Source organism: Pithys albifrons, chromosome 4 (genome assembly GCF_047495875.1).
Source record: "Pithys albifrons albifrons isolate INPA30051 chromosome 4, PitAlb_v1, whole genome shotgun sequence".
Classification (NCBI taxonomy): domain Eukaryota; kingdom Metazoa; phylum Chordata; class Aves; order Passeriformes; family Thamnophilidae; genus Pithys; species Pithys albifrons.
In genome coordinates, this window is record NC_092461.1 from 19,191,111 (window position 1) to 19,218,207 (window position 27,097).

The 27,097-nt window shown below is 36.6% G+C and overlaps 1 protein-coding gene across 1 annotated transcript in view; it reads left to right on the top strand.

Annotated features, from left to right (window-relative positions):
- The window catches only part of GALNT1 (polypeptide N-acetylgalactosaminyltransferase 1), an 85,680-nt gene extending 59,260 nt beyond the window's left edge, over window positions 1–26,420 (top strand). The window contains exons 4-12 of the mRNA XM_071553596.1: window positions 2,670–2,836; window positions 8,655–8,862; window positions 10,420–10,590; window positions 12,032–12,149; window positions 13,204–13,384; window positions 21,348–21,487; window positions 22,262–22,360; window positions 23,089–23,223; window positions 25,532–26,420. Of these exons, the coding sequence (XP_071409697.1) occupies window positions 2,670–2,836; window positions 8,655–8,862; window positions 10,420–10,590; window positions 12,032–12,149; window positions 13,204–13,384; window positions 21,348–21,487; window positions 22,262–22,360; window positions 23,089–23,223; window positions 25,532–25,678 (1,366 nt within the window). The 3' untranslated portion in view covers window positions 25,679–26,420. The remainder of the gene's footprint in view (window positions 1–2,669; window positions 2,837–8,654; window positions 8,863–10,419; window positions 10,591–12,031; window positions 12,150–13,203; window positions 13,385–21,347; window positions 21,488–22,261; window positions 22,361–23,088; window positions 23,224–25,531) is intronic.
- The last annotated feature ends 677 nt before the right edge of the window (window positions 26,421–27,097 follow it).

Sequence of the window (27,097 nt, forward strand, 5' to 3'; positions counted from 1 at the left end):
CATTCAAAATGTCTAACCAGTTTTGTTATGAAACACTCTTGTGTTATGCATGGCAGCCTCTTACATGGGAAGCGAGTGTTATGATTTGAACCCAGCCAGCAACCAAGTCTAGGGTCACTCTTAAATTGTTACCCCAGAAAGGGTAGATCCTGGGGATATGAATAGGCACATCTCAGGGCAAGGAGAATGTTCACCCTCTGCAGACAGGGCAATAGGAATGCCTTGCAGGGGGAAGGGCTGTCCCCAAAAATTCCTGTAAGCTTTCCTCTTGGTGCTAAAAAGTTCCCCTTCAAAGGCAGATCTGAAATGTTTTAATATATTTGTATTTCAGACAGTGTAATGGTGTATAAACATTGTAGTCCTTACTTGGCTGACATTTACACTAGTTCATTGATTTGAGCTCAGTAAAATAAAATCTTGTGTAAAACCATGATAAAAGGCAAGGCTGGAGATGAGAGATTTCATTCTACAATAGTGGATCCTGTGGCTACCCCAGCACGATATTCCTGGTGAATGACACATTGTTACAGCTTTTCATAGAGAATCGCTAACAGGCTTCTCTTGACTTTTTTATAAATATTCTTCCAAAAAGTAGAGGAGCAATTGGTGGATTTGTATTACTATTGTAGCTGAAGATCTACAATCAGACACACTTATTTTCTGGTCTAGGGAGCAGTGCAGCAGAAGGAATAAAACATTTTTGTTTTATTAAAGGAGCAAAAAAGAATGAAAGAGTGGCAAACTTGGGGATAAGATTATTTGGCTTATGATGGCATTTTTCATCTGAAATTCATAGCACTTTTTTTTGAAAAGCTGTTTTATTTTTCAAGGGATACAAAAGAAATAACCTTTTCAGTTGGCATGGTTTGCAAGGGTTTTTTTCCCCATGAAATAAATCAGGATAACATAGGGGTATACGGTAGATTTCCATAAAGATTTTATAATGTTCGTTTCAGTGTGATGAATAATTAAATTTTGCTATAGTTGTGTAATAAGTATTATATTGAAGACAGATAGTGCCTGATCCTACTACTTCAGTTCTCAGAAACGAAAAATGATTCCACAGAAGCTCTTGCAGATATTTCTTTCTTTGTACATAGACCTACTGATCTCTTCTGAGATATCTGCTCACACTGGGCTTTTGTCACCACCTCAGAGCTCAAATGCCAATGTGCTGTGAGAGCTGCTCTCTCTGAGAAGAGCTCTGGCTAACCAAGCTATCCAACAAATAAAATATTCATGTTGGGAGCCTAGTTCTGGACGATGTTCCTGGTGTCACTTGTTGGCGTGGTATTGGATGCTGACACCATGATCCTGTATCAGCAGGCTGTTCCTTCGGTGCTGTTTTTGTATGTTCAGGTTAGAGGATGTGTACTATGTGCTTCTCAAGCCCTTGAACAGTGCTGCTGTTAGGTTGATATTCATGAATATTTGTTAATGTATTTTAGTAGCATTCAGATCAGGTTACATTACAGTGAGCTGACTCAAAAATTTGGAATCTAATAAAAGCTCTTTGGTTGGAATGAAGCTCCAGTGAATATATTTCTTTTTCTCTGTCAGTGTCTTCTGTGCGTTTGAGATGTACATATATTTCTTCAGCTTTGATTTTTAAATATTTAGTACCTAGTGCCATCAAATCTTGTGTACGTAATTGTGTTTTTGAACGTGACTTTGAATGTGCAGAAGGAACTGATCTGTGCAGAGAACAATTAAATTTGCGTGGTTATTTTTTTAGAGCACAATTGAATTTTTCCAGAATTGCAATCAGTACTCTGTGTACTCTGTATTGATTTTTGTAGAAGATACTGAAAATCTTACTTGCTTCCAAAAATTAGCATTGCAGAATGTAAAAATGTTCACTGTGTGTGGAGTTACTTGGAGTGCATGTCATAGATTTATAAATGCCCTGTATATGCTGTTAGGAGAGCTAAACCTGTGATCGTCCATGCTAACTTTGGCATGTGAATGTAATTTTAATCTGATGAGCCTTTAGAGCACTTCAACATGTATAAAAAGAAGTGGAAAACCCTGTTTTTTATGTAATATAAACTCATTAAATTGTGAAAAATTCTTAACTCACTCGTAGTGTAGGTAGTATGAGTTTAGTTTTGGCTTTTTCCAAACATAGCTCTATCTGGAATTCTCTGCCTCTTTTAGGTATTATTTACTTTTGTTCTTTATATACCTTTAGTGCATTTACTTCCTAGTTTAAATTTGCCATTTCTTAACTTGTCTGTCTCCATTCCCTTCTGTCCCAATTACAGTACTAGGGTTTCTCCCTTGCCCTATGAGGGAATGCAGGTCTAAAGTAGGGGTTTGGGTTAGTGTATCTGAACATACTACACTTCACAAAACAGCAGTAGGGGAAATAAATAATTTGTTACCATACTCAGTTAGTAGCATGTTTGTCTCTTTGATTTCTAGAATTGGTTATTGAAGTGAAGTTCTCCTTTCTGAGTGATAGGTTGGAATACATAGATGTATGCATGAAAGTCATAATGGTTGATAGGTAAAGATATGAATCTGTGCACTGTTTGCTCCTTTGCCATATTTTGCGTGCAATTGATATATCAGGAATGTTAATACTGATACTCAGAGATAGACCTCAAACTTGCAGGTCTAACTGAAGTCTTGACCTTTACAAATATATGCTTGACTTTTGTTTATAGGTGTAAAACAAAGGTGTATGCAGACAACCTTCCCACGACGAGTGTTGTCATTGTTTTTCACAATGAAGCTTGGAGCACATTGCTACGCACCGTTCACAGCGTGATAAACCGGTCCCCTCGGCACATGCTGGAAGAAATTGTCCTTGTCGATGATGCCAGTGAAAGAGGTAATGATAATGGCAGTGCTTTAGCTTGCTACTCTTTTTATTTCAAAAATTGATGCTGACTTAATATGGGCTTAGCCCTCCTCGGCAAAACACAGTAGCTGGGGCAGGGGAAGGCAAAGGGAACAACACTTGTTTTGAAATACAGATGGATCATTCTGCACTGAAAGCCAGTGTAAGGTTATCTGTCTGTTTACTTTTTTGTTGACAGTGTAGAGGTTTTGTTTGCTAGCAGTTTATCCTATTACAGCTTTCATGTTTTGCATTTAGAATTTTACTATGTTTTTAAAGCTTGAGGGCATTTGATGCTTTAATCACCTGGTGAATAACAGCAAAGGTAACTCTGTTCAGTACTCACATCCAGATTTACCATCACTACCATCATTAGGCTTGGCATTCAGGGTAATTAATTTTGATTATTCAGTTCATGGGAAGTGAAAATTAAGTTTCTATGCTGTAAGAGTTCCGTTTCTTAATAACTAGTGCTCCATATGAAAATTTCATGCTACTGAATGAAACTTGCTATGTGTAACAGACAAAACTTGAGCTGAATTTTTTCTTAAAATGTAATATTATTTAGATTTTATTCTTCATAGTATTTTTAAATTATAATATATTAGAAATAAAAATAATATTCCAGACAATACTAAAAATTTCATTTTGGCTTATAATTGGCTTGTTTTTTGCTTAATCTTACTTGGAGGTGTGGGTTATAACGTATAACTTGGATTTATTTTTTTTCTTGTGTTTGTAAATGGAGGTGAGAGGGTGTTTCAGGTTTTTTCATCTAAAACATTTCTGTATTTTTATATTGGATCATCCCTTTTTCTGTATTTCTATTTTGAAAGTTTTCTACCAGAATTAATTGCTAGTAGGCCACTAGAAAAAATTCTTGACAGTCACCAGTTGTAGGCTGTTACTTGTATCAGAAGAAATTCCCATCTTTTAGACAAGGAAGGGTTTTACACACAGCATGTTAGCATCTCTACCTGATGCTTCTGATTCTAGTGATGCAAAATTCATGTTTTGCTGCTTATGGTAATTCCAGCTTCAGAGTAAGATATCTGACTGTTGTCCAAACAGCAAGATCTGCCCAAGATTTGTATGTATGAAGAGAAATTGGTTTTCAGATCGTACGGCCCAAGTAGCACCATGGTACATGGGTTACAGTGGCTTACAGCAGGTTTTAGGATAGATAGTAACCAATACAGGAGGGTTTGTAGTTGAAGAGTATTAGAAGTGTATTTTTACACTTCATGTCTAACCTGGTAGAAGGTATAACAATTTGCTTCTTCACATTACATGTGTGTTAGCTGACCTGTTCTGCACTCCAGAGGTCTAGAGTACAGCGACTTGTGGAGTAGCTGAGTAGACTAAAGAAAGATCATATCAGCTAACTCTGATCCCTCTCTGACCAGTCTGTTTTCCTAAAGAAGCAGAGCTAATACACTCAGGTTGTGTTGCACTTGTCTCTGTTCCTTTCCTCTCACAAGCACTCTCTCTTGCTTTTACTTTTCCTTTATTACATGATACTGCATTTAACTGCTTCAACCAATTCCAGTGCAATTTGGAAGAGAGGACAGAGGCCTTAAATACAATTACGTTCTGGCAGCAGAAGAGAAATGCCCATACAAAGTGCCAGGCTGCCACATAAATGTCTTCCAGGTTAGGTGAGGGGTGTGATGAACTTTTGCTTTTAGAAAGGCACAACATCAAATTTATGCTTTTCTTCACTTGTGGGTAATTTGTAATTATGTCTCTCAATTTTGTTGTAGTTTTTCAACTTTTCTATAAAAATGTCACATTTCTTTTATCAACACAGACTTTGGCACCAATTAAAATTATTGCTAATTATTATTTGTGACAGGTCATCTTTCAATATGACCTAGAAAAAAAGAGCAAGCTAATATTAGAATAATGTAGACATAACATTGCTTACATTTTGCCTCTTCAGTTTTTCTGTTTTAGAAAAATATCAATTCTAATATAGCAGTGGACATGTGCTCACTATGAATCACAGAATTATTGTCCACTTAAAACATCATGTGGCTTTCTGTAGATAAATTTTCTGTTTCTGGGTTTGGGTTAGGTAATAAAAATGGAGGAACTTAATTCCAGACTGAAAGATAGAGCATTTTGTACTTTTTTGGTGGTTGTTGAACCTGTTCCAATATTTTATTTTGAAGCCTGTGATCTTCATTTCATTTAGGCATCTTTTATTTGTCATTATTTTCAACAATTACTGATAGGGGTTTTGTTTTCCAAAAACTTGTTATGGTTCCATCAAGCATGCTTTTACATTAAACAAAACAGATGGGTGCGATGCCGGAAAATTTGAAGGGTTTACATAGACAACTTAAGCATTCTGTTTGTGTTGAATTAAAACAGTGTACTTTTCCAGAAAAAGACAGTGTTCAGCCTGAGTAGTGTATATTGAATTCTAGCATCAGAATCATTTTAATTGGAAAAAAATAAGCATTCAGTCTGCCTGCAGCACACTTTGTACCTGCTAGTGTCATGCTCTTCTAAGAATGAATTTGCATAATATCACACATCTATTTACACTGAAAAGAAAACCTTTGGAGAAACAAGACATATCTGTAACATTGTTCTTTAGTTACTGATCAGGATTGCAACTTTAGTTTTTGAGTGTTGATCTTGGGTAACTATTTACAAAAAGTTAACTGGAGAAATCAGGATTAGCCAGTACTTAAAACTGGGTCAGCATTGAATAGCCAACTGTGGTAGACAGTTTGCACTAGGATAGACTACATCCACAGAAGTTAGTGATACAGATACAGATCAAAGAAATGTAACCAAAGCTAAATATTAGCTCTTCCTAAAAAGCAGTGTTGGCAAGCTTATATGTTTTAAATCTGTATTTTATTGTAGTTTAATAAAAAAAAAGTTTGAAACTAAATTTTTCATTTATATTCACATCAGTGTGAATTGATAATAGAACTGGCAAGATATTTTTCAACTAAGGCATTTACTTGACTTGAACTGAATATATTTGCTTTTTTGGCTTTCTTAGTTCTGCTACTGCCATAGAAGATGCTCTTTAAACTGTCCATAGTCCTAGGTAAAATTATGCACCCTTTTGATAGAGAAAAAAGTTGAAAAGAATATCTACCACAAAGAGTTAGAGTTGTACCTCTGAAAATACACGAATTATTATTGTTCCCAAGTAGAAGTACCGGGGGGGGGGGGGGGGGGGGGTTGGAGTGGGAAGGGTGGGGTGTATATTATGAAGCCTCACTCTGTTGGAAGTGTGTGAAACAATGCTAAAAAATTACTCAGCTGTTATCCTGGATCACTCATAAGTGACTGCCTACATAATGCATGGAACTTCTCATTTAAGTGTTTAAACTAGAATTTAGTATAAATATGACCAATAGTTTTGGATAGAAAATTATCCCTACGGCTTTATCCTGGTGTTTCTTATAGGCCAAAATGTTTTGCATGCATTAAAAGACTAGTGAAATACTGTTTTCTTTAGAGAAAAAAGAAGTCTTACCTTACAAGAAACTATTACCGTTTTCTGGATGTATGATTAATTCAAAAAGCTAGATTTGTACTACTTGAACAAAGGGAGCAGTTGTGAAGGATGTGTTTCACTCTTAGAGCGGGTGTTCTAGAGGGAAAATAGCTGCTTAGATTTGAGTATTTAACCTTAACTGCTGGTGGCAGAGGAACTTCAGAAATCTTGATGCCTGAGTTTTATTACCATGCTTTTGTAGGGCTGAGACATCAAGCTTTAACTTTTTGCTTGTTTTGCTGAAATTATAGTAATATTTTAAGGTCACATTGCTTTGTTTCTGGGAATAGTCTCTTCTGAAGTTTTGAACAAGGTGGTATTTCATAGGAGTGTACTTATGGACATGGTTAAACATGGGAGAGGGTTCTTAACCTTATTCTCTCCATAATGGAAATGCTGCACACATCTCTGATTGCTTCTTAGAGAAAAAAAATGTTGAAAAGTACTTGATAAATGGAAATCTTAAATGCTTTACAGACAAAATGAAGATAGGACTTAAGATTTTTATATGCAATATTGAGCCTGACTTTTTGTAATGTAAGTTTGGATTTTATGTTAGTTCTTCACTGGCTGCAATTGTATTACTGAAATATTTCTCTCTTCCTCTTGTCAGAATTTACCATTCTGTTAATGTAACTACATTGAAGAACCAATGTCACAGCCCATATTCATTTACTCAGCTTTAAACTGGTTAGAACTACTTTAAAAGCTTATCTGCACTACACCTGAAATGGGCAGAGAAACATGTCGACTTGTGTGACTTGCTTATCAGATGGATAGCATAGAAAGAAATGCTGCACACTCTGTGTATATCATGGAAGCCATATATATTAAACCTATAAATTACCATGATACTAGTTCTTTTAAATTAGCGACTTTGGAAAGCTACACTGTAATGAGATGAGGTTATATTTGCTACAGACCCAGTCAGCTAAGTCATCTATGTGCTCAACCACAAAAGCCCTGCAAAATGTTCAGATGTGCACTTGGTTTGTGCTAATAAACATTTATACATTTGAATCTCTGTTAATGTACAAAATAAAAATCAACTTGCTTTGAGTTACTCTGGAGACAAATATTGAAGATGTATCAACCTCTTACACACTTTCAGCACAGTTCAGCTTTCAAGATGTGTCAGAACTTATTTCTGTGGGTTTTAGTGACAGTCCAACAATGAACAGAAAAAAATGAGGAGGCAATTGGAACTCATTCATCCGGAGCAGTGGTAAGGAATGGTAATCACCCTCAGGTCAGCCCTGCCTCTTGAGATTTACAAAACAGCCACTAAGAGTTCATGCCGTGCTTTTTTTCCCTCCTCTGGTGTCACATTTATTCTTACATGAGGTACTTAAAAGTGCCTTATGCTAAATCCTACTACAGGCTTTGCACTGTTGTAGTACAACTCCTGTGTGCTTCGAGTGAATAATATAATATATTCTGTAGCTGTGCTATAAGACAATTTTGCCTTTTAGGCAGATTTGAAATCTGCAAGTTATTGCAGAAGTCTGTTCCCGTGACTGTCAATTGCATTCTCCCTGAATTCTTTGTTCTGCCTTTGACATCATTCATCATAACCAAATAGGCCTATGCAATGCAAGTAATTTTGAGTCTCTAGGCACGTGGTAGTCAGTTATGACCATTCTATTCTGAATAATTTGTTCCTCAGCTGAGTTGAGCTTTGTTGGTGCTACAGACATTCATTTATGTAAAGCTGATTTTCTTTTTTTTTATTTTAGGTGTTAATAGTGATAATTTAGTAGAAAAAATATTAGCCAGAAAACCCCAGAGAAACTACAGTTGAAAAATCATTTTGATCGTGTTTTAAACTCCTAGGGAAATAAATATCTGTAACTTACATTACTGTAGGAGGGAATTCATTATGCTCAGCTAGTCAGACCATTTCTGTATTTTCTTGGTAGAGAATTGTTGTGTCCAAGACCACTTATGCATTTGCTTTTGAAAGTAGGAGTCACATCTCCATAGTAAAACCTTTGCTGTCCCATCTGTTTTTTGTGTAAGCATTCTACCTTCTCTTCATTGTTGTGTTTTCCATTATGAAAAACTAAAAAGGAGAAAAAGCTTGCTCTGCTATCAAGTGAAACACTTGGAGATGTGGAAAGGCCTATTGTGAACTGTAGAATAAGCAATAGAGAAAATCAGCTGAGATAGTAGGAAAACAATAGAAAAGAAATGAGGAAATGTCTCTTAATTCAAGTCTCTTCGTGGGAAAAAAAGCTGAACTACATAACTGACACTTTTCATGGTTTTGATCATTTTTTGCAGACTTCTTGAAAAGACCTCTGGAGAGTTATGTGAAAAAATTAAAAGTACCTGTTCATGTGATTCGAATGGAACAGCGTTCTGGATTGATTAGAGCGAGATTAAAGGGAGCTGCTGCTTCTAAAGGCCAGGTCATCACCTTCTTAGATGCTCATTGTGAATGTACAGTAGGCTGGCTTGAACCTCTGCTGGCAAGGATCAAAGCTGACAGGTAATTATCCATCTATTCAGCCATGTCAGGTTTTTTTGGTTATTAAGAAATCTTCCAAGTATTAGGAAATAGCCTACAAGCAAATATATACCTTCTGAAGGGCTGAATAAATTCTCATTGCTGTAAGGATAAAAGACTAACACAGTTAAAACTTTTTTAAAAGTAAAACTCTGTTTCAAGTGAAGTCTTTATTGGGGTACATGGAATAATATGTTAAATAGCAGGAGTCCTGAGCATGAATGGAGTTGAGAAAGCAGCAGAATTTGAGGTCTGTAGTCTAGTCTGCAGCCTGGCCCATCCCTTCATGTATTTGGGAAGATACTTGTGAGGAAGAAATGGGGCCCTGATCTCAAGTAACACCAACACTGTGTGCAAGAACTGTCAGGTTTACTGTTTTCAAGTTCTCATTGCAATTTCTTTATTCTGAAGTGGTTTTGGTTGTGAAAATCTGTGCTGTGTCTTGGCCTTCTGGGAGGTTATTTTCCACAGTTTGAGTAACTACTGAAATCACACTGATCTACACTTACATCCGTGATAGTGTGATAGAAATTATATTGGGGGGGAAAGTGAGAGGATGGTTTGCTTTATGGACTGTTCAATTATCTGAGTTACACCCTGGTCTGTTAGTAGGCAGCATATTAAATAGAATGGATATCAAGTATGGTGTTACAGATCTCTATTTAGTTCCTACAGTTATAGGTAAAAATCACTTTTAAAGTTTGATGTTACAAAATATAGCATTACATGATAAATAAGCTATAAGTAATGAAGAATCTTTGTTCAGCACTGTGCTAAGACGAAGTACTAAACTTGAAGTTATCATTAATACACTTTTTCTGAGACTAAAATACATATATGGTTACAATTTGTGCAAGCACTTCAAATTTAAGTCCTTTAAGTTCAGTTGCAACCAACCTTACATCTTTTTACAGAGCTTCCCATGGGAGGAAGCCTCCTTGAGGAGGGTTACTTAAGTGTCTTTAATATGATTAGAATTGATTTCTGTGAATATATGTCTTAATAACGTCAGGACAGTGGACAATGAGGCCATTTTCTGTCGGCTTTGATACAGTAGTTATACTTTGTTAACAATGACTAGAATTTCTTAGTCCTGAGGGTGTATAAGAATACTTCCCCAGAGTTGATCTCCAAGTTTTCATTTCAAAACGTGCTAGTGACTGTGACCACTCAACTAGAAATAAGAACCTCTTGTTTTCTACCCAAGCACTATGTAGCACTAAGAAAGCTGGGAATCAATAATTCCATCTGTAGAGGGAAGAATATTTATTACTCTCAAATGTTATTTAAAAAAAGATCTGGTATTGCCAAAATTGTGTCAGAAAAAGACATTTTTCTTTATTTGAATTAACTCTAATTAGCAAGACAGAATTTGAGAATGTTGCCTGGTATTGAGTACTGTTATTAAGAGTTGGCATTATGAAAATTTAAGCCGTATCTTTTAAAAACAATATTAAAAAAAAACACAACAGCAAAACAACAACAAACTATCTTTTTTAACACTTTAATTAATAGGTTTTGGTTCTTCCCTTTTCGTAGGAGGACAGTAGTGTGTCCCATCATTGATGTAATCAGTGATGACACCTTTGAGTATATGGCAGGTTCTGACATGACCTATGGTGGGTTCAACTGGAAGTTGAATTTTCGCTGGTACCCCGTTCCTCAGAGAGAGATGGATCGACGGAAAGGAGATCGAACCCTTCCTGTTAGGTAATGAGATATTGTTCAATTGCTTAAAATTTAAAGCTGGTGTTTACTCATACCCTTTTGAGGTTAAACTTGTAAGTAGGTACTTTAGGTTGTTAAGTACTTAGTTAGGCATTGTAGCATCTTCTTTGTCTCGTTGAAGGAACAATATAAAAGTTTTTACATGGATTGGTTGTAGGTAACTTTTGGTAGCATTAATTGAAGTGATAAACTTGTCCCTTTGGAAATATTTTTAAGTTTTATGTTAATTACTGGAGAATTGCTAGCTTTCAGCTATTTTTCATAATGATGCACAGGTTTTTAACAAAGGTTTTGGGTTTTTTTTATTGAACCTTTTATCTTTTATTCTAACGAAGTCAACAATATTTTGCAAAGATTGCATTGGTTTTGGCATGCGTGTGTATGTATTTTTGTATGTGCATTCATATATGAACTTAATGTCTCACAAGTGCATGTGTGGGAGAGATTATACTTGAATGTTGTGTGGGTTCATGTGAAAAGTAATGAGAAAGATAACTTGCATGTAATATGTACCTTTTAACAATTGGAAATGCACATTTGTTGGCCTTATTGTTCTGAAAAGGGGGCAATGTTTACTTTCCGTAAAGTTGAGCATATGGTTTTACTGCTTTGTTTGTCTTTATATTAAGAAATTGAGAGATCTTCTCAGGATATGGCTAATTGTGTTCTCCCCCTCCCCCTGTTTCCTTTTTAGATAGAGTAAAAGACATAAGAATTTTCAGTTAGATTGTGACCTAGCTTCTATATTATGTGTCTTTCAGAAAAAGCCCAAAACATTTCAGGAAAATAACTACTGGTATAAAATCATTTATGCTAAAATTGTAAATAATTGAAGTACAAAGTTATGTCATCAACCTAATATATAATTTACTTACTCTGTATTTGCTGTCTTAAAAAGGTGAAATTTGATAGATGTTTCTAAAGCTCTGAGAAACTACTAGCACTGTTTTATTTTTTTCTACCAATAAGGAATTTGGAAAGAAAATCTGGATGCAACCCTGGCTGTACAATTTTCTTGTATGAAGCAATAATAGTGAAAGCAAGCAGGCCACTTCATGGCCTCCCATAACTTTTTCAAAAACAGTAGCCAGGATTATGATTTTCCTGTGTGAAACTGGTTTCTTTCCTATGAGTTACCAGAATTGGAGGCAGAAGTCATTTGCAGGAACGGCACCACCTTTTTAGGGGCTGTATCTCTATCCAGACTCCAGTTTGAAGTGAGAAAATAAGGAGAACTGTCACTAACTGGTTACATCTCTGGAAAATTTTGATCTAGCAAGTACATCAGTGATAATTGAGTTTGAATGGAAGCTTATCAAGAAGGAATATGCTAGGAACTTGGGAAATAAACAGGTATTTTGTAAGTGTGTTAAATGTATTTATGTTTTCATGGCGATTGATGCTCTTTTTTCCTCCCCCATAGGACACCTACAATGGCAGGAGGTCTTTTTTCAATAGACAGAGATTACTTTCAGGAAATTGGAACATATGATGCTGGAATGGATATTTGGGGTGGAGAAAACTTAGAAATTTCCTTCAGGGTAGGTAAATCTCTGCAGTGTTTTGTTACTCAGGACAGTGCATCTTGAGCTCTGTAATACACAGATCTGCTGCCTGCATCAGTGTCCTCTTCTGCTGCAGTTAGCACTTCTCTTCCTGTTATGTTCCTTCAGTGGAGATTTGCAATGACTGTATCTGTCAGTGAAAAGTGTGTGGTGAATAGCTGGTAGAGCTTTGTGATTAAAAGATTAAGATGGTCATTCTGAAGAGAAAGAGAGTGAGTGTGTGTGTGTGTGCGTGTGTGTGTGTGCGTGTGTGTGTGTGCGTGTGTGTGTGTGCGTGTGTGTGTGTGCGTGTGTGTGTGTGTGTGTGTGTGTGTGTTAAAAGGAGTTCGGTTAGCAAAGCTAATGGGGAAGTATCAATTAGTGATGACTTCAGCAGTGCATGTTTTAGTGTGTCAGTGAAATGTGAGAGTCTCTGTTACAAACCTGCTCTTCTTGATCCTTACTAACTTAATGATTGCATGTGTTAGTTTGGATGTGGAGCATTCACTGTTGTTCTCATTTTTGTTCCTACCGTACAGCACCAAAACATTTTTAATGCTTTTTTTAATGTTTTTGATTTCACTTACCAGCTCAGAGTATATAGGTGGAAACTGCTGAAGTGCTTCAGCTTTCTGAATCTGCCATTTTTCAAGGTCCAAAATAAAACATAAAATATTTTCAGAAACTTTTCTTGGGAAGAGTATGGGTTCTTTTATATAGAGATTCTATTTTACAATGGACTTTTTTGGACACCTGTTAGTTCCTGTGATTCATGTGAGCCTTTTCCTTCCTTTGCGGTCAGCTTGCTCAGATCTCCAGAGTAACTTCTTGATGATGAGTCATTGCTGAAAGGGCTGAAATACTTTCTTATGCTGCCTTGGTAAGGCTAGTGAGCATCTTTAGCTGTTGAGCAGGAAAAACTGTGCAGTATGTGTTTGTTCTAGACCTCAGCTAATCTTGTTTCCCCAAACTGAACAGAAGCAAGTTATTACTATTTTTAACCTTTTTTTAACAACTTGTAACTGTGCAATAATTGTTCTATCACTTTCAGATCTGGCAGTGTGGTGGCACCTTGGAAATTGTAACTTGTTCACATGTTGGGCATGTGTTCAGAAAAGCAACACCATACACTTTTCCAGGAGGTACGGGGCAGATAATCAACAAAAATAACAGGCGGCTTGCAGAAGTCTGGATGGATGAATTCAAAAACTTTTTTTACATCATTTCCCCAGGTAAGCAGGTATTTGGTTATGAGAAATACTTATGAAGAATTTAAATGTTATTACTACTGGGAAATAACATGAGTTATTTATATAAAAATGTTATTGCTTTGAAGTTCTTAAGACAGAACTCATGTAAGATGGAGAAAGAGGAAGGTCTTAATTGAAAAATAGTTTTGTTACGAGATCTGCCCTGAAGAGTTTGTTTGTTTGGTTGGTTGGTTTTGTTGTTGTTTTTTTCTTTTTTTTTAAACTTGCATATGATTTATGAATGAGTTTCCTGTGCAATAGAATTAAAGCTCAGTGGAACATCAAAGAGCTCAGCTGTAGTGCTGAACACTAGCTATCCAAATACATATCATAATGTGCTGAAATTTGGCCTCTGGCTTCTGTGTTGCAGGCATTCCAGGTTGAATAGATCAGAAGTGTTTTAAGTGAAACGCGTTAGCAGGAGTGGCAAAAGTTAATATCTTCTGTCCTGGTAGAATTTACACTTCACTGTCAAAAGTATAGGGACAAGTTGCCAATATATTTGACTGTGATGTTATTTATTATGTTTCTTAAAGTGGATGTTAACAAAACAAGAAGATATAAAATATGAGATCATATTTCCTATGACCTCAAACTTTCTGAAAAAAAATTTCAGGAAAAGAAGGAAGGCCTGTGAAATGTTGAATTATTACTTTCCACTACAGGATATTTTTGTTGTACTATAAAAAGACAGAGAAGCAAGCTTTGGATGGCAACAGGCAACATTTCTAAATACTTGAGACATGAGAGACATTTGACTTCAAATACTAAGTGGTAGTTCTATATGCCACATCTGCTTTTCCAAAGAAATTTCTTTAAAACTAGTATTTCCTTATGACTTGCTTATTAAACCTGCATTAGTATTGAAATTTAAAAGTTTTAATACAGTGTAACATGAGTCTGAATAGTGTCAAATTTTATATTATGGGTTTTGAGAATGTTTGTGAGAGCAACTGACTGTGCAGATTCATGGTGGATTTTTGTCTTAAAAGAATGCATACTCAAATAAGACTGTGTTAGATTTTTAATTAAAAATACCTTGCTACTATTCAAACCTTTTTGGATGGAGTCAGAAGCTAACATCTTATAATTACTGCCCTGTTTTGTAATTAGTGCAGCATTATGAATGCAAATATGGCCTGTATAGATATTCAGGAAAGTTGTATGTGAATAGGTGCCGTCAATTTTCCTTAAGATTGCTACATGTCAAATTAGAATTTAAAATGTACAAAAATAGCTGGAACAACTAACTACAAAAATAACCTAATTCTTTAAAAAATGTAAATTACCGATAAGCCATTATAAGGCTCTGTAGCTTTATATATCTCTGTAGTCCTTCCATTTCTTGTGGTAAGCTTAAGCTACAAGAGGAGTTATACTGTTTGATTTTCATAGGATTAGGTTTTTGGTAGGGCTTTCATAGCTTTGCAGTATTGTAGAATATGTATGCCTTCTCCAAAGACAGTAAAAATTCTGAAATGCTCAAAGTAACTTAAGCCTTTATCTATAACTGCATGGTGTATTTTCTTTCCTTTCAAAAGATGCATGTCTGTGTAAGTTGTATGCCAATAGCCTGAAGGATTGTTGGATAGAGATGTCTTCTTGCCAAGCTCCTCTTAGAGCATCCACACCTGCTGACTATCACGTGATCTCATTTGTGTACTCATATCCATACTGACAGTGCACTGAAGTTTGATGCTGGAATTTCCAAGTATTTCAAGAATAGGATCATGTAGCACCTGATTAAGATGGATTATTCTGAAATTGGATTGTTGCCTGGGGCTTTGAGGAAAGTGGTTAGTACTCTGGGTCATTCTCTAGCTATGATGAATATCTACTGTTCAGAGAATGAACACGCAAATGTACTCAGTGCCACTCACGCCTCTTACCCACCAAATCCGCATAAGTTGTGAGAGCCAGTAGATATTGACTAGGAAGGATTACTATTTTAGGCAGTTCACAAACACCTTATTCTTGTTATTCTGGTATCTCCAGACTTAGCTGAGTGTTGCAGACTGATTTTACCCATTGACAACAAATAGCATCAGTAAAAGTTTCAGTAAGGCTCTGTGGCCCTTAGTTCTTTAGGAAGTCAGTGAATTTCTGCTACCTTAGCTCATTTAGCCACAATCTGCTTTTCCAGATACCCTTCTAATATAAAAATTTAACTATATAGTTCTTGCAGAATGATGGCCTAGTAACCCTTGGGCAGAGCACGGTGTGCAGCTTGTGAAACTGTTCGCTAGTACGATGTGTACTTTCAGTATTACTGTGCCAGTGTCACAAGTTCTTGCAAGGAGCAAAGTGAGGATTCTTTAGCTGATGCTAAAGAGGGGAAAGAAAAAAAACTGCTTCAAACCGCGTTTATACTAAAACTACATATATTTTTCACAGAAAGAAAGAGACAATTAGAAGAGAGTACAAATATACACTCACACAAGTCTGCAACAACAAAGTCCCCACTTCTTAACGAACACACAAATTCTACTGTCTTAACTACACATTACTTAAGAAAAGACTTATTCCCCAGGGAGACAAACTCAAGCAGAAAGGAGAGACCCAGAACAACACAATTTACTTTCCTGAGGTACCCTGTGAGCCAGTGGTGGGCCTGGTCCTCTCCATCCCCCCTGGGACAGCATCGTGTGTCCTCCCAGGAGGAGGACTGAGAAGCGACTGCCTTAACCACTCCCACACTGGTTCCTACTTCCCTGGAGATGATGTCATAATGTGGTATGGAATACAAAATTACTGGCTAGCAGAGGTCAGCTGTTAGCTCAGCCCAGCTCAAGTCAGCTGACAGCTTCGGCCTAGTCCAAACTTCAGAGCCCAAATCTAGGCCCACCTAGGTGAACCCATAACATGTAGTGAAATGCAAAGCTGCCCTCTTGAAAAGCAAGCCTGTAATCCTTTTTTCCTTTTATAAGCATAGCCTAGTAAAAACTACTACTTGTCTGTTTTAAGCCTGCATGCATTTTAGAAGCCATCTCTCTGCTTAGGAATGGCTAGGAACAGCTGGAGGTTGGGCAGGAACATGTTGCAGCTGCTGCTGCTCAGCCAAAATGAAGCCTGTCTCATTGCACCAAGAGCTATTCTCCTCAACAGTAACTGCTCTATCTGGAGTCCTTTCTCATTACCTGATAATTTTACGTGCAGTCATGTGTTACAGCAGGATCATGTTTTCCAGGCCATTTCCTCTTCAGCTTCCAGAAAACAAATCCAGCACATGCAGGTGAATAGTCTGATTCCTGGCTCCAGTCATTCTGTTCTGTGGACTCTGCCATTTCTTTATTTCTAGTGCTGGTCTTTCATCCCTTTCTCCAGGTGAAAATATTAGGACTGGATTGTCCAAGGTGAGGCTTCAGGAGATGGTGAAGTCAGTCTTACAGCTTGCTGTGAGAGGAGTGCTTTGCTTTTCATGGCAGGTGTCTGGTTTGGCAGGTGGTAGGGCTTCACCTCCCCTCACTTGCTGATCATTCATCTGCATGAATTGATTCTATGGCTTGCTGAGGTTGGCAGGATTATTTGTCCTGTGGGCTTCTCCCCAAGAGTTAATTTAGCACCTGTATCAGCACAGGAGGTACTGCAGAAATCTGAAGCTGAGCAAGGGAAAGCTTCCCCTTTCTACAGCAACAGCTGCAAAGCATTGGGCTGGCTTATCACATCTACCTCCCCCTAACCATCTCCTAACAAATTAATGATAAACTGACAGTTGTAGAATTCGTTGGTATCCTTAATCTAAAGATGAAGCATGGATACTTTCATACTCTGTGGTTTCTCCGTGCTGCTTGTGAGTCTGGATTCCAGCTCCTAAATGCAGTTCCCTACTCCTTGTCCAGTGTGCATCCTCATCATTCAGCAGCCTCTTGCATCCCAGCTGGTGAGCTGGAAACATCCCCAGAAGCAGGTCCAGTGAGCTTGAGTACAGTCTTGTCCAGCTTTTATGGAAATTAATTGTATTGTTGACCAAAAGTTTGCCCCGGAAGCTATTTTCTGTTTTCTGGGGGCCAAGTGGGTAGGCAGAAGGCCTGAACACACAGCATTGTGGAACTACCTGAGTAAGAATCATCTGCACAGAGACATAGCTGTGTTATCCTGAAAACTGGATCAGTAGGCCTCATATCTAATCACTATATGCACTAATTTCTAGTCAAGCAGGGTAAGTCAAGATTCAGTATGTATAGGCAGAAATGGGTAACATTATTTATGGTTGATAGGGAGGACAGAGGAGGGACTGAGTCCACATACTGCAGTGCAGTTAAGCCCATGTTCAAAGTCCATACATTCCATGTGCTTTTGTATTCAGCTATTTTCCCTATCAGCATTAATTGGGAATGCAAAGAATGTAGTTATGCAAATTGGATTTAAATTATTATTGCTTTTCAAGTTTTATGATACTAAATAAACACAAATTATATTATTTTTATCAAAAGACTAGATTTAGATGAAACAGTTTTCATACTGTGCTTTTCAAAATGATTGAGCAACTTATAATCGTGATGAAAACATCATGAGTTGGTTTGGTGTTTTTTTCTAAAGCAGTTTATCATAAATACATTGTCACACTTTGAACTTGGGCAAGCAAATCTTCAGCTGTTGAAATTTTGAGGATGGCAAAACTGTTGCAACATGGCTGATGGGAAGCTTAAACATAAGGTGCCAAAGAAAATTAAACTGAAGTATTCTACTGATAGACATCATTACATGTATGTTTTCTTTTTGTAAGGAAAGACCATTGTAAATTAATAATCAGAGTGATCTGGTACTGCATACCACACTTCTTCAAGACTAACAGTACAAGTTAGTGCAGAATTTTACATTTGTACAAAAGACCTGGTGATGACGTGATTAGATGATTTGATGTGGATTTTTTTCATTATCAATATTTATATTTTGCTCCTGTCTTTAAGCACATGCGTGAAATAGAGCATGTGACTGCCCCACAGCAAACATCAAGCTGTGCGGCAATAGGGTCATCAGAGTGGCCCAAGCTTCTAATGTAATTAGGGTTTGGGGGAGGCAGGTGGGGGGGAAATATATTTTTATGGTCAAGTAAAGACAGCAAGTATTATTGAATACTACTGCTGATTTGTGTGATGTGGATGCCCCATCCCTGGAAGTGTTTAGGGTCAGGTGGGATGGGGCTTTGAGCAGCCTGGTCTAATGGAAGGTGTTCCTGCCCATGGCAAATGGTTTGGAATGAAGTGATCTTTAAGGACCCTTCCAACACAAACCACTCTGTGATTCTATGATTTTTCCTAACTTTTCTTTTTTTTTAATGAACCAAAGATTTGAAAGAACAACAAGTTAACATGGACTGTCTTCCTCATGGTGCATGTACCTTTAGAGTCTGGCATAATTGTCTCCTGGGAGGAAGATTTGAGCTCATTCATGTTCTGGGGTTTGTTTTTTTGTTTTGTGCCTTTAGATAAGCATTTGAAAAAATGTCCAAACCCACTAGCAGGTCATGTGCCACTGTTATATATGTGTGTGTGTGTGTGTGTACATATATATATACATACATATATATAAATTTTACGGGTCTGTAGAGGAAATAATGATTTAAACCTGTGCTTAATTTTTGGTATACTTTATACTTTGCTGCAGTTTTCTTTGTGTTTTTTCATTCTTTTTTTCTCTAAAAAGAAATTCCCCATAAGTAACTGCCTCTGCACTGCATAGAAATACTCAAGCTAGTTTTGAGTACAATGGATAACATACCAGAAATCTTGGAAACTGAGTAATTCAGCCTTATTAGAGGACTCTCCTAAGACAACTATACCTGTTACAGAATCACAGACTATTCTGAGTTGGAAGGGACCCACCACAAGGATCATTGAGTCCAACTCTTAAGACAATGACCCACATAGGGGATTGAACCCATGACCTTGGCATTATTGCAACCAATTTTTAACCAAATGAGGTAATCTTAGGGTCTCTGCCCTTCAGTCCATCTGCCAACCTGATGTTAACTGTAGTCTGTAAGACAGTGCATGGTTTGCTGCAGACCTGACTTCAGAGAGGGTTTTTTAAAAATCAAAATGAAAATGGTTTAATGGAATATATTGTAGCAGAGAAAAAATTAGCTGGCACTTTCTATGTGGTGACATTTAAAACTACTTTAAGGAACAGAATGCTTGTATGCTATTGAGTCTCACTTTACATTTAATTGTTTATGGTTGTGACTTTAATTCTTATTGCCCTTCAGTGATGTGATAGTGTTGTTTTCTGGAGGTCAGTGTAGCGGACTGAATACGTTTTGAGTGTCATAAGGTTGTGAAGATGGCATGATAACTGTTTTATCCATTAGCTGCTTTTTCGTCACTGAAAAATGAAGAATCCCATACTTAGCTGTGGTTGGAATCTTTCTGTTCTTACATCATCTTTTGAGGAAGCGCTGTTTTTGTTGTGGAGGAAATAGTTGCTTTCATGACAATGGGGCAGCTTTCTGTGGTTGGTTTTGTTTTGTTTTTTTTTAACTTTGTCTTGTGTTTTTTGGTTTTGGGATTTCTTTTGTGACTTGAAAGCCTAGAGTGAAATTCTCTGAGATTCTATAAAAGCAAGCTTTCCTTTGCATTCATTCCCTTACCAGTATAGTTTTCTGGCATCTTTATTAAAAGATCTTTAACTGGAAAAAGAAAAAAGAAGCCTGAAAGCCTGGCTAACATTTTTTCTTTCTGGAATATTGAAATTACTACTGTTTTTATTGATATTTACAGTCATTTAGCTAAAGTTAACCAATTATCTGTCTCAATTGAGTAGAAAGACACCATCTGCTGGCAAGTTGATTTAATACACCGTAGGTCAGCTTAGAACTGTCTCAAACTATCTTTCCAGGGGGTCAACAGTTTTAGAGGTAATTCAGAGTCCTCTAAGTGGTGGGATTTCTGAATCATGTACAAAGCTGAAGGTCTGTAGTGTGGTGATCAGTTGAGCCATATTTGTGGTCTGGTAATTTAAATTGCTAGAGCTTGTTTTTGTTCTTTTTTTTGTTTGGGTTTTTGTTTGGTTTTGTTTTTCTGGTAGTGTATTGCATTTCACCTGTGAGATATGGATTGTGATGTGGAAAATAGAAAAAGACATGATGTTTGAAAACTAGAAATTATCCTACTCTTATAATTATTATTATCAGAATTCTGGTGAAGGAAAAATGTCTACTGTTCATGCACATCTTCCTCAACCCATCTGCAGATAAGACTTGCACAAATTAATTTTCAGAAGGAATTAAAGCCACCATTAGGAGTGGGGAGATACAGGAAGAAGGAGCACTTTGATTAATGAGGAGCAAAGGAATAAAAAGGCAAGCAAAGTACCACCAAAAAAAATTATAGTAGTTGTAATGGTGAACATACTTCCTGCAAATGCTGCAGTTATATTGAACAAATACTGAATTATTAAAGGTTTAGTTCCCTGTATGAAGGCTGCTTTCTGCCTGCTTCTTTGTGCAGCTAGATAGATGGTGAAGGGTCCAGCAGGTGGTATCTGGCTCAGAAATAAATTAAAATGGGATTCTTCTTGCTGCACAGGAGGAGACTGCTGTGTTATGCTGTGTAGATATGCACCCCATTTATCATTGGGGGATAGAAGAGCATTAGCAACTATAAAGGTTTCAGCCTTTCTACTCTGTTAATTTAGTAAGCAACTGCATTCAAATTGTTCCATAAGCCACAGGTAAGAAATTGTTGTGCACAGCCCAAAAGCAGTGATTCTGTCATTTGTATAATTAGCTGGAAAAATAAGTCACAGGTCTTGACAGATATGTCCTCTCTGAGTATAAACAGCATAATACTATATTAAACAAAAACTGATTTATATAGAGCTGACTGTCTGAAGATAAAGTCTTCCATGGAAGTAGTATACTATACTGATGATTTTTTTGTCTAAAGTGGTATTATATAACATTTGTTATCAGCCGCTGAATAAAACTTTTTTTTTGTTTCTGCAGGAGTTACTAAAGTTGATTATGGGGACATATCATCACGTCTTGGACTAAGACGCAAGCTCCAGTGCAAGCCTTTCTCCTGGTACCTGGAGAATGTTTATCCTGATTCCCAAATTCCACGTCATTACTTTTCTCTGGGAGAGGTAAGATTTTATCCTTCGTATTTATCTTCCCTGTATAAAGTACACTGTGAGTAAGTTGTTTGTATTCTGAACTGAGTAGTGCAAGTAAAGTTCAACTATCTTGCACCTGTGTTCCTGTCACCTGTAAAATGATAAATCTGACTTCTCAGTGGAGCAGACAATTGAATTTTGGTATACAGTACTGTAATTTGAATGTTTTCCCTTTTTTCTCCACAGTACAAAATGTCATGTCGAAAGGCTTTAGAAATATCCCTTCGGTATGATCCCTTAGCCTTGCTGGGCATTTCTGTTTTTCTTTAGCATTTTTAAGTGACGGTAGAGGTAGTACAGGTGATGCTGTCCTAAAAATGTAGGCACCTGCCTTCCCTTACAAGGCATGTTGATCTAAATATCAACCCTGTTGTAGAGTGATTTTGTACTGTTTGGTTTTAAAACTCTTTCAGAAAAATGGAGCAAATGTCCATGCTGCTGCATGACTTTCAGGAGACTTGATATTCATGTCTGCTTACTATAGAATAATACTGGGCTTAATACTTCTGCAGGTTTTGGACTGGATATTCCATTGTGCCTGTTCTGTTGTAGCTGAGTCTTTGAGCAAAAAGTGTTCCTAAGATGGAAAGATCCCTCAAAGAATGCAAAGAAACACAGTTCTGTAGCCTGGTAGATTTAGCTCTGGTGTGTAGCAGAGAGAAGTGGTGGCACTGTGGTTTGATATGGATGTAGTTCTTTTCTAAAAATAGCAGCCTTTGATGATGTGCTCTTTTTCAATCCTAGATAAGAAATGTGGAAACAAATCAATGCCTGGATAACATGGCAAGAAAAGAAAATGAGAAAGTTGGAATCTTTAACTGCCATGGAATGGGTGGCAATCAGGTGACCATTTTTGAAAAATAATTATCCTAATGTATTAAATTACTTGGAACACTACTTCAGTATTTTCAGTAGTTATCTTCAAAATATACTTAAGTTGTAAAGTTAGCAAACCCTCATTAAAGAAGATGCCTGTAAGAGGAAATGCATGAGAAGATTTGGTGGTGGTTTGTACTTGTAAGTTTTTGAGGCCTGATTGCAATATATTTTAGAGCAACTTTAAAGTAAAAAACAAAACAAGGGGAGGAGAAGACTGCTATAAGCTGTACTTCACCTCCTGTAGGTTCTCTGGAGCTGCATTCTGGTTGGACTTCCTGATTGGCATAATTACTTTATAAAAAGTGCCTGAAACATTGTTTTGTTATATATTTTTCTGGCTGTCAATTATGGGATTTGTTTTATGTCTATTTTTTTGTTTGACTTTGTTAATGATTCTTGTTGAATTGTTTTGCAATGTACAGAGATTTACCTGTCTTGGGGGATTCTCCTGTTCCTACACAGAAAGTAGTCTGCAATTAAGAAAAAAAAAGTCTATTTTGACTGAAGAACTTGTTCACATAGTGTTTATATTCGTTCCCTTAAAAAATAATAAAATCTTTCAATACATGCTGAAGGGAACAGAAAAGAAAAAATTAGTGTGTATTAATGAAGTAATGTATGAATGTTCCCCCTTTCCAGGAATCCTTTCGTTGAAGGGGTTTTTTAGTTCCTCTCATTGCTTTTCTGTCTAGGTTTTCTCATACACTGCCAATAAAGAAATTCGAACAGATGACTTGTGTTTAGATGTATCTAAACTTAATGGCCCAGTAACAATGCTCAAGTGCCACCACCTAAAAGGAAATCAGCTTTGGGAGTATGATGCAGTGGTAAGTCTTCTAATAACTTGTGACAGTAAAATGGGACAACTTGGGCTTTTACAGGAGCCTACAGAGAGCAGCATAATCCAGTGTGGGACCACTATTTGACAGTCATAACAGAAAACAAAGTCAGGATTATGTTTGCTCTGTTATTCACCATGTCTTCTCTCAATGGACATCTGTATTGATTTAATTACCTGATGAGTTTTGAGGGAACTTGTAGAAGAATATTTTGAATGTGTGTTTGGATCCTCTGGAGAAATATAGTCCGATGAGTGTAGTGTTGTGTTAGAATGAGATCAAAAATGGAAAAATATTCCAGGTATCTATTGAACCAATAAAAGATAGCACTAATGATGTGACAATTCAGCACCTGGTATCTTTTCTTGCACAAAGTTAAAAGGAAATACTTTTCTAATTAAAATGAACATCACAAACTTATAAAGATGATTTTACATTTCTAATCATGGTATGTTTAATGTATAGATGCTTGAGACAGCTTTATTTTAATCATTCTCTTTCTTACACCTAATGTTCAAATTTACTTTGAAGTCCATATGTTGAACTGCCAGATCTAGAAATCATTGTCCATTGATCCACTCATCACTAACTTGATTTGCAGGCTCTGAAAACAATTTTGTGATTGAATAATGCAGTCAAGAACCCTGACTTCATGGCTAGTTAGAAAAAAGTACTTCCCAAGTTGGTTAATTTAAAATCAGTTATTACAAAAGACAGTTGCAAAACAACTTGTGGTTGAAGAACCTTGCCAGTATATTTGTGATGAATATTTTGTAAAAATAACTTTATCTACTGAAAAATCATTTCACTAATTAAAAAAAAAAAAGAGTTGGGTATGTCTGGCTAAATATACTTGCTGTAGATTTTAGTAGCTGAGGTGTTAACAAGACCTGCAGCCTTTAAGACTAAAAGCAAATATGTGTGAATGATGATTTTCTGATTAGGATGGTAGTTAATGTGGAAGGTGGTGGATCTCTACTAGGATTTTTGCACATTGCTAGCAACTGTTGATAGGAGACTGAAGAAAGCTGAAGACTGGCAGGATTACATGTTAATTGAAAAGATTAAATCAGTCTTGGGAACCATTCATTCTTAATTTTATGTGGTGAGTTTACCGGAGTTAAGGAAATAAGATGAGTAATATTACTACCCACAGTGATTCATCAAAGGGCAAGTGCATTTTTTTTGTTTCTAATTTATCAATGGTAAGAAAAATGCATTTTTAGACACCTAATGGCAATAGTCTGTCTTGCAGTGATTACCACAGACTTCCCCTGTGTTGATCCTCAGCCATAAATTTGGTTGTATGTGTTTTTTCTCTTTATTCTGTCAAAAGAGAATCTAGGCATAATCTTCAGAATTTTACTGGAAGATGGCAGAAAAGTAAGTTAGAGGAGACTTAAAAAGGACTCCTACCCATGTTGTTGAGTGACTTTTTTTCTGTATCTTTTTTTCTTTCTGCCTCTGTTTAACTACCTTCTTCATTCTTCAGCGGCTGGATGAGTGCAGATTAATGCGCTGAGGATTTTGATTGCCTTTTCTTTTTTTTTTTTTTTTTACCCTTTGCTGCTTGTGCACATAAGGCCTGTTCTGCCACTATTCAGTCAGTCCAGTGTTCTGGTTGTGCTGCTGAATGAGAGAAGAAATACTGCCAGTAATGCCTGTTGGTACAATAAACTAGTTGATGCACTGAGGAGTATCCATAGTACAGTGGCAGGAAATGCAACCACCAAAGATCTCTCCTCCATGAATATAGTGCTGAGGCAGATGGAGTGGTGTATCAAAGAGGCATAAGTAAGATTAGTAGGCATTGGAAAAGATATATACTTATGTGATTTTGCACATTCTTTTTATAAAAGAACATACTTTCAAAAAAGAGCATAGTGTAAAGTTGCTTCCATGTCCCCAACTGAAGAAAAAAACATACTTCTGAATACATATTCAATGTGATCATTCTGATCTGATAAAAGCTACTATTATAACTAATAATTGAAGTTGTACATCTTACCAAACTTTAATTTCTAACTCCTCAGAGATCCCAGCTGTGTAGTTCTATTTAAAGAATGGTGGATTATTTAGACTGTTTTGTTTTTCATGAAGCAATGTTTTTAGCACCTACAATGTGAAATAGCATATTTAAACGTTCTTTAGGATTGGGGTCTGGAATCAGTAACCACGGTGTCTTGCCTAGTTTCTACTTACCTATGGAAGAGTTTTGGTAGCAACTAGAAATTTTTTTGTTACCTTACTCTTGGTGATTTTTATAAAGCTAATTTCTTTTTGTTTTGTCTTCAAGAAATTAACCCTGTTGCATGTGAACAGTAACCAGTGCCTGGACAAAGCCACTGAAGAGGACAGCCAGGTACCCAGCATCAGAGACTGCACCGGCAGCCGCTCCCAGCAGTGGCTGCTTCGCAACGTCACCCTTCCAGAAATATTCTGAGAGGTTCTAAAGAAAAGCAAAGATTGACTGGGCTACCTCGGCTGATGCTTTGGCTACACTGTTAAGTAGCAACAGAAGAAACTTCTGCTCAGCAGAATCCACAGTCTGTCGCTGTTAGAACTCCTGCAGCTTCTCAGTATCTGTGAACCAGCCTTCCTGAATAAGGATGTGAAACTACCACACATACTAGTGAAACTGTGCCCACTGATGTTTACAAGATCGAAAGAGTTTCTTCCAGCAAATAATTTAGAGAACGTTTGGACAGTGGAAACATAATCAATGAAATAGTCTCTCTGAAGAGCTACATATCGTTTTAGTTTGCTTGCACATCAGTAACCTCTGCTGAAAGTGCTGCTGTAATGAAGAAAGTTTCAAGAATTATTTTTTTCCTGGTTAGCAGTGGTAACCAGACTACTAAATATAGATCCACAAATAAATGAAAGAGAGAGCTGGACACCAGATTCAGTAACATGAAATAAGAATTCTGTGGTTTAAAACAAAAAGTAAACAGGGTTTAATGAAACTAAATCAGAACTATGAAAAGTACAATTTGTTATAGTGAAGTATCAAATTTATATGTAGATTTTATACCTCAGTGGGGGAAAATAACCAAGTCAAAAGGCAATTGTTTCTTTTTTTCAGTTGTGTGATAGTCCATAAATACTTTTTTTTCTGGTCAGTCTAAAATAATTTTGGGCGCAAACAGAATGAGCATAAGAATAAACTTAGCTCTTGAATGTCAGACCAACTATTTTTTGTTTGTTTTTTTTTAATTCCTTGGCTGTTGGAAATGTATCTTTTTATTACTGTCTGAAAACTGGAGGTTAACATGCTGTCTAACTTTTGGGTTTTTCCCCAGACCTGCCGTTTCAGTTTATACTTGGGTCAGTCACCTTGTGGACTCTCATAGCCAAACAAAAGATTTTAGTACCTTTGAAATTAAGTTAACTTGACAGAGTATGCTTAGCGCCCAAGAGTCGTACTACTGTACTACAGGGTTTTTTCACAGCAATAAATCTTTTGTTCCTTGTTTGATTTCAGTCATCAGAAAGCTGGAAGAAAAGATACATGATTTGGGTAGCAGAAGATTGGCAAAACTGAAGGTTTTCTGGAATTCTTTTTCACTTCATATTCAGATGTGCTTCATTGTCAAGTGCATATTTAGATTAGACTCTGAATTGTAATGTTGATCTGCTGCTTTTTTCTAATAAAACCTGAAGAAAAATAGTTAAATTGGCATGGGTTTTAAATTTAATATATCCAAAAGCAATATGACTGTCATTACATTGGTCTGCATTTTTTAACTGAATTGCTTTGTTTTGTTAAGAAAAATCTGTGGGCTGATCTTGAAAATGAGCCACTGAGTGCTCAGAGTACACACTGAATTTTCTTTTGAAAATTAAAATTGGATTTGTTTAA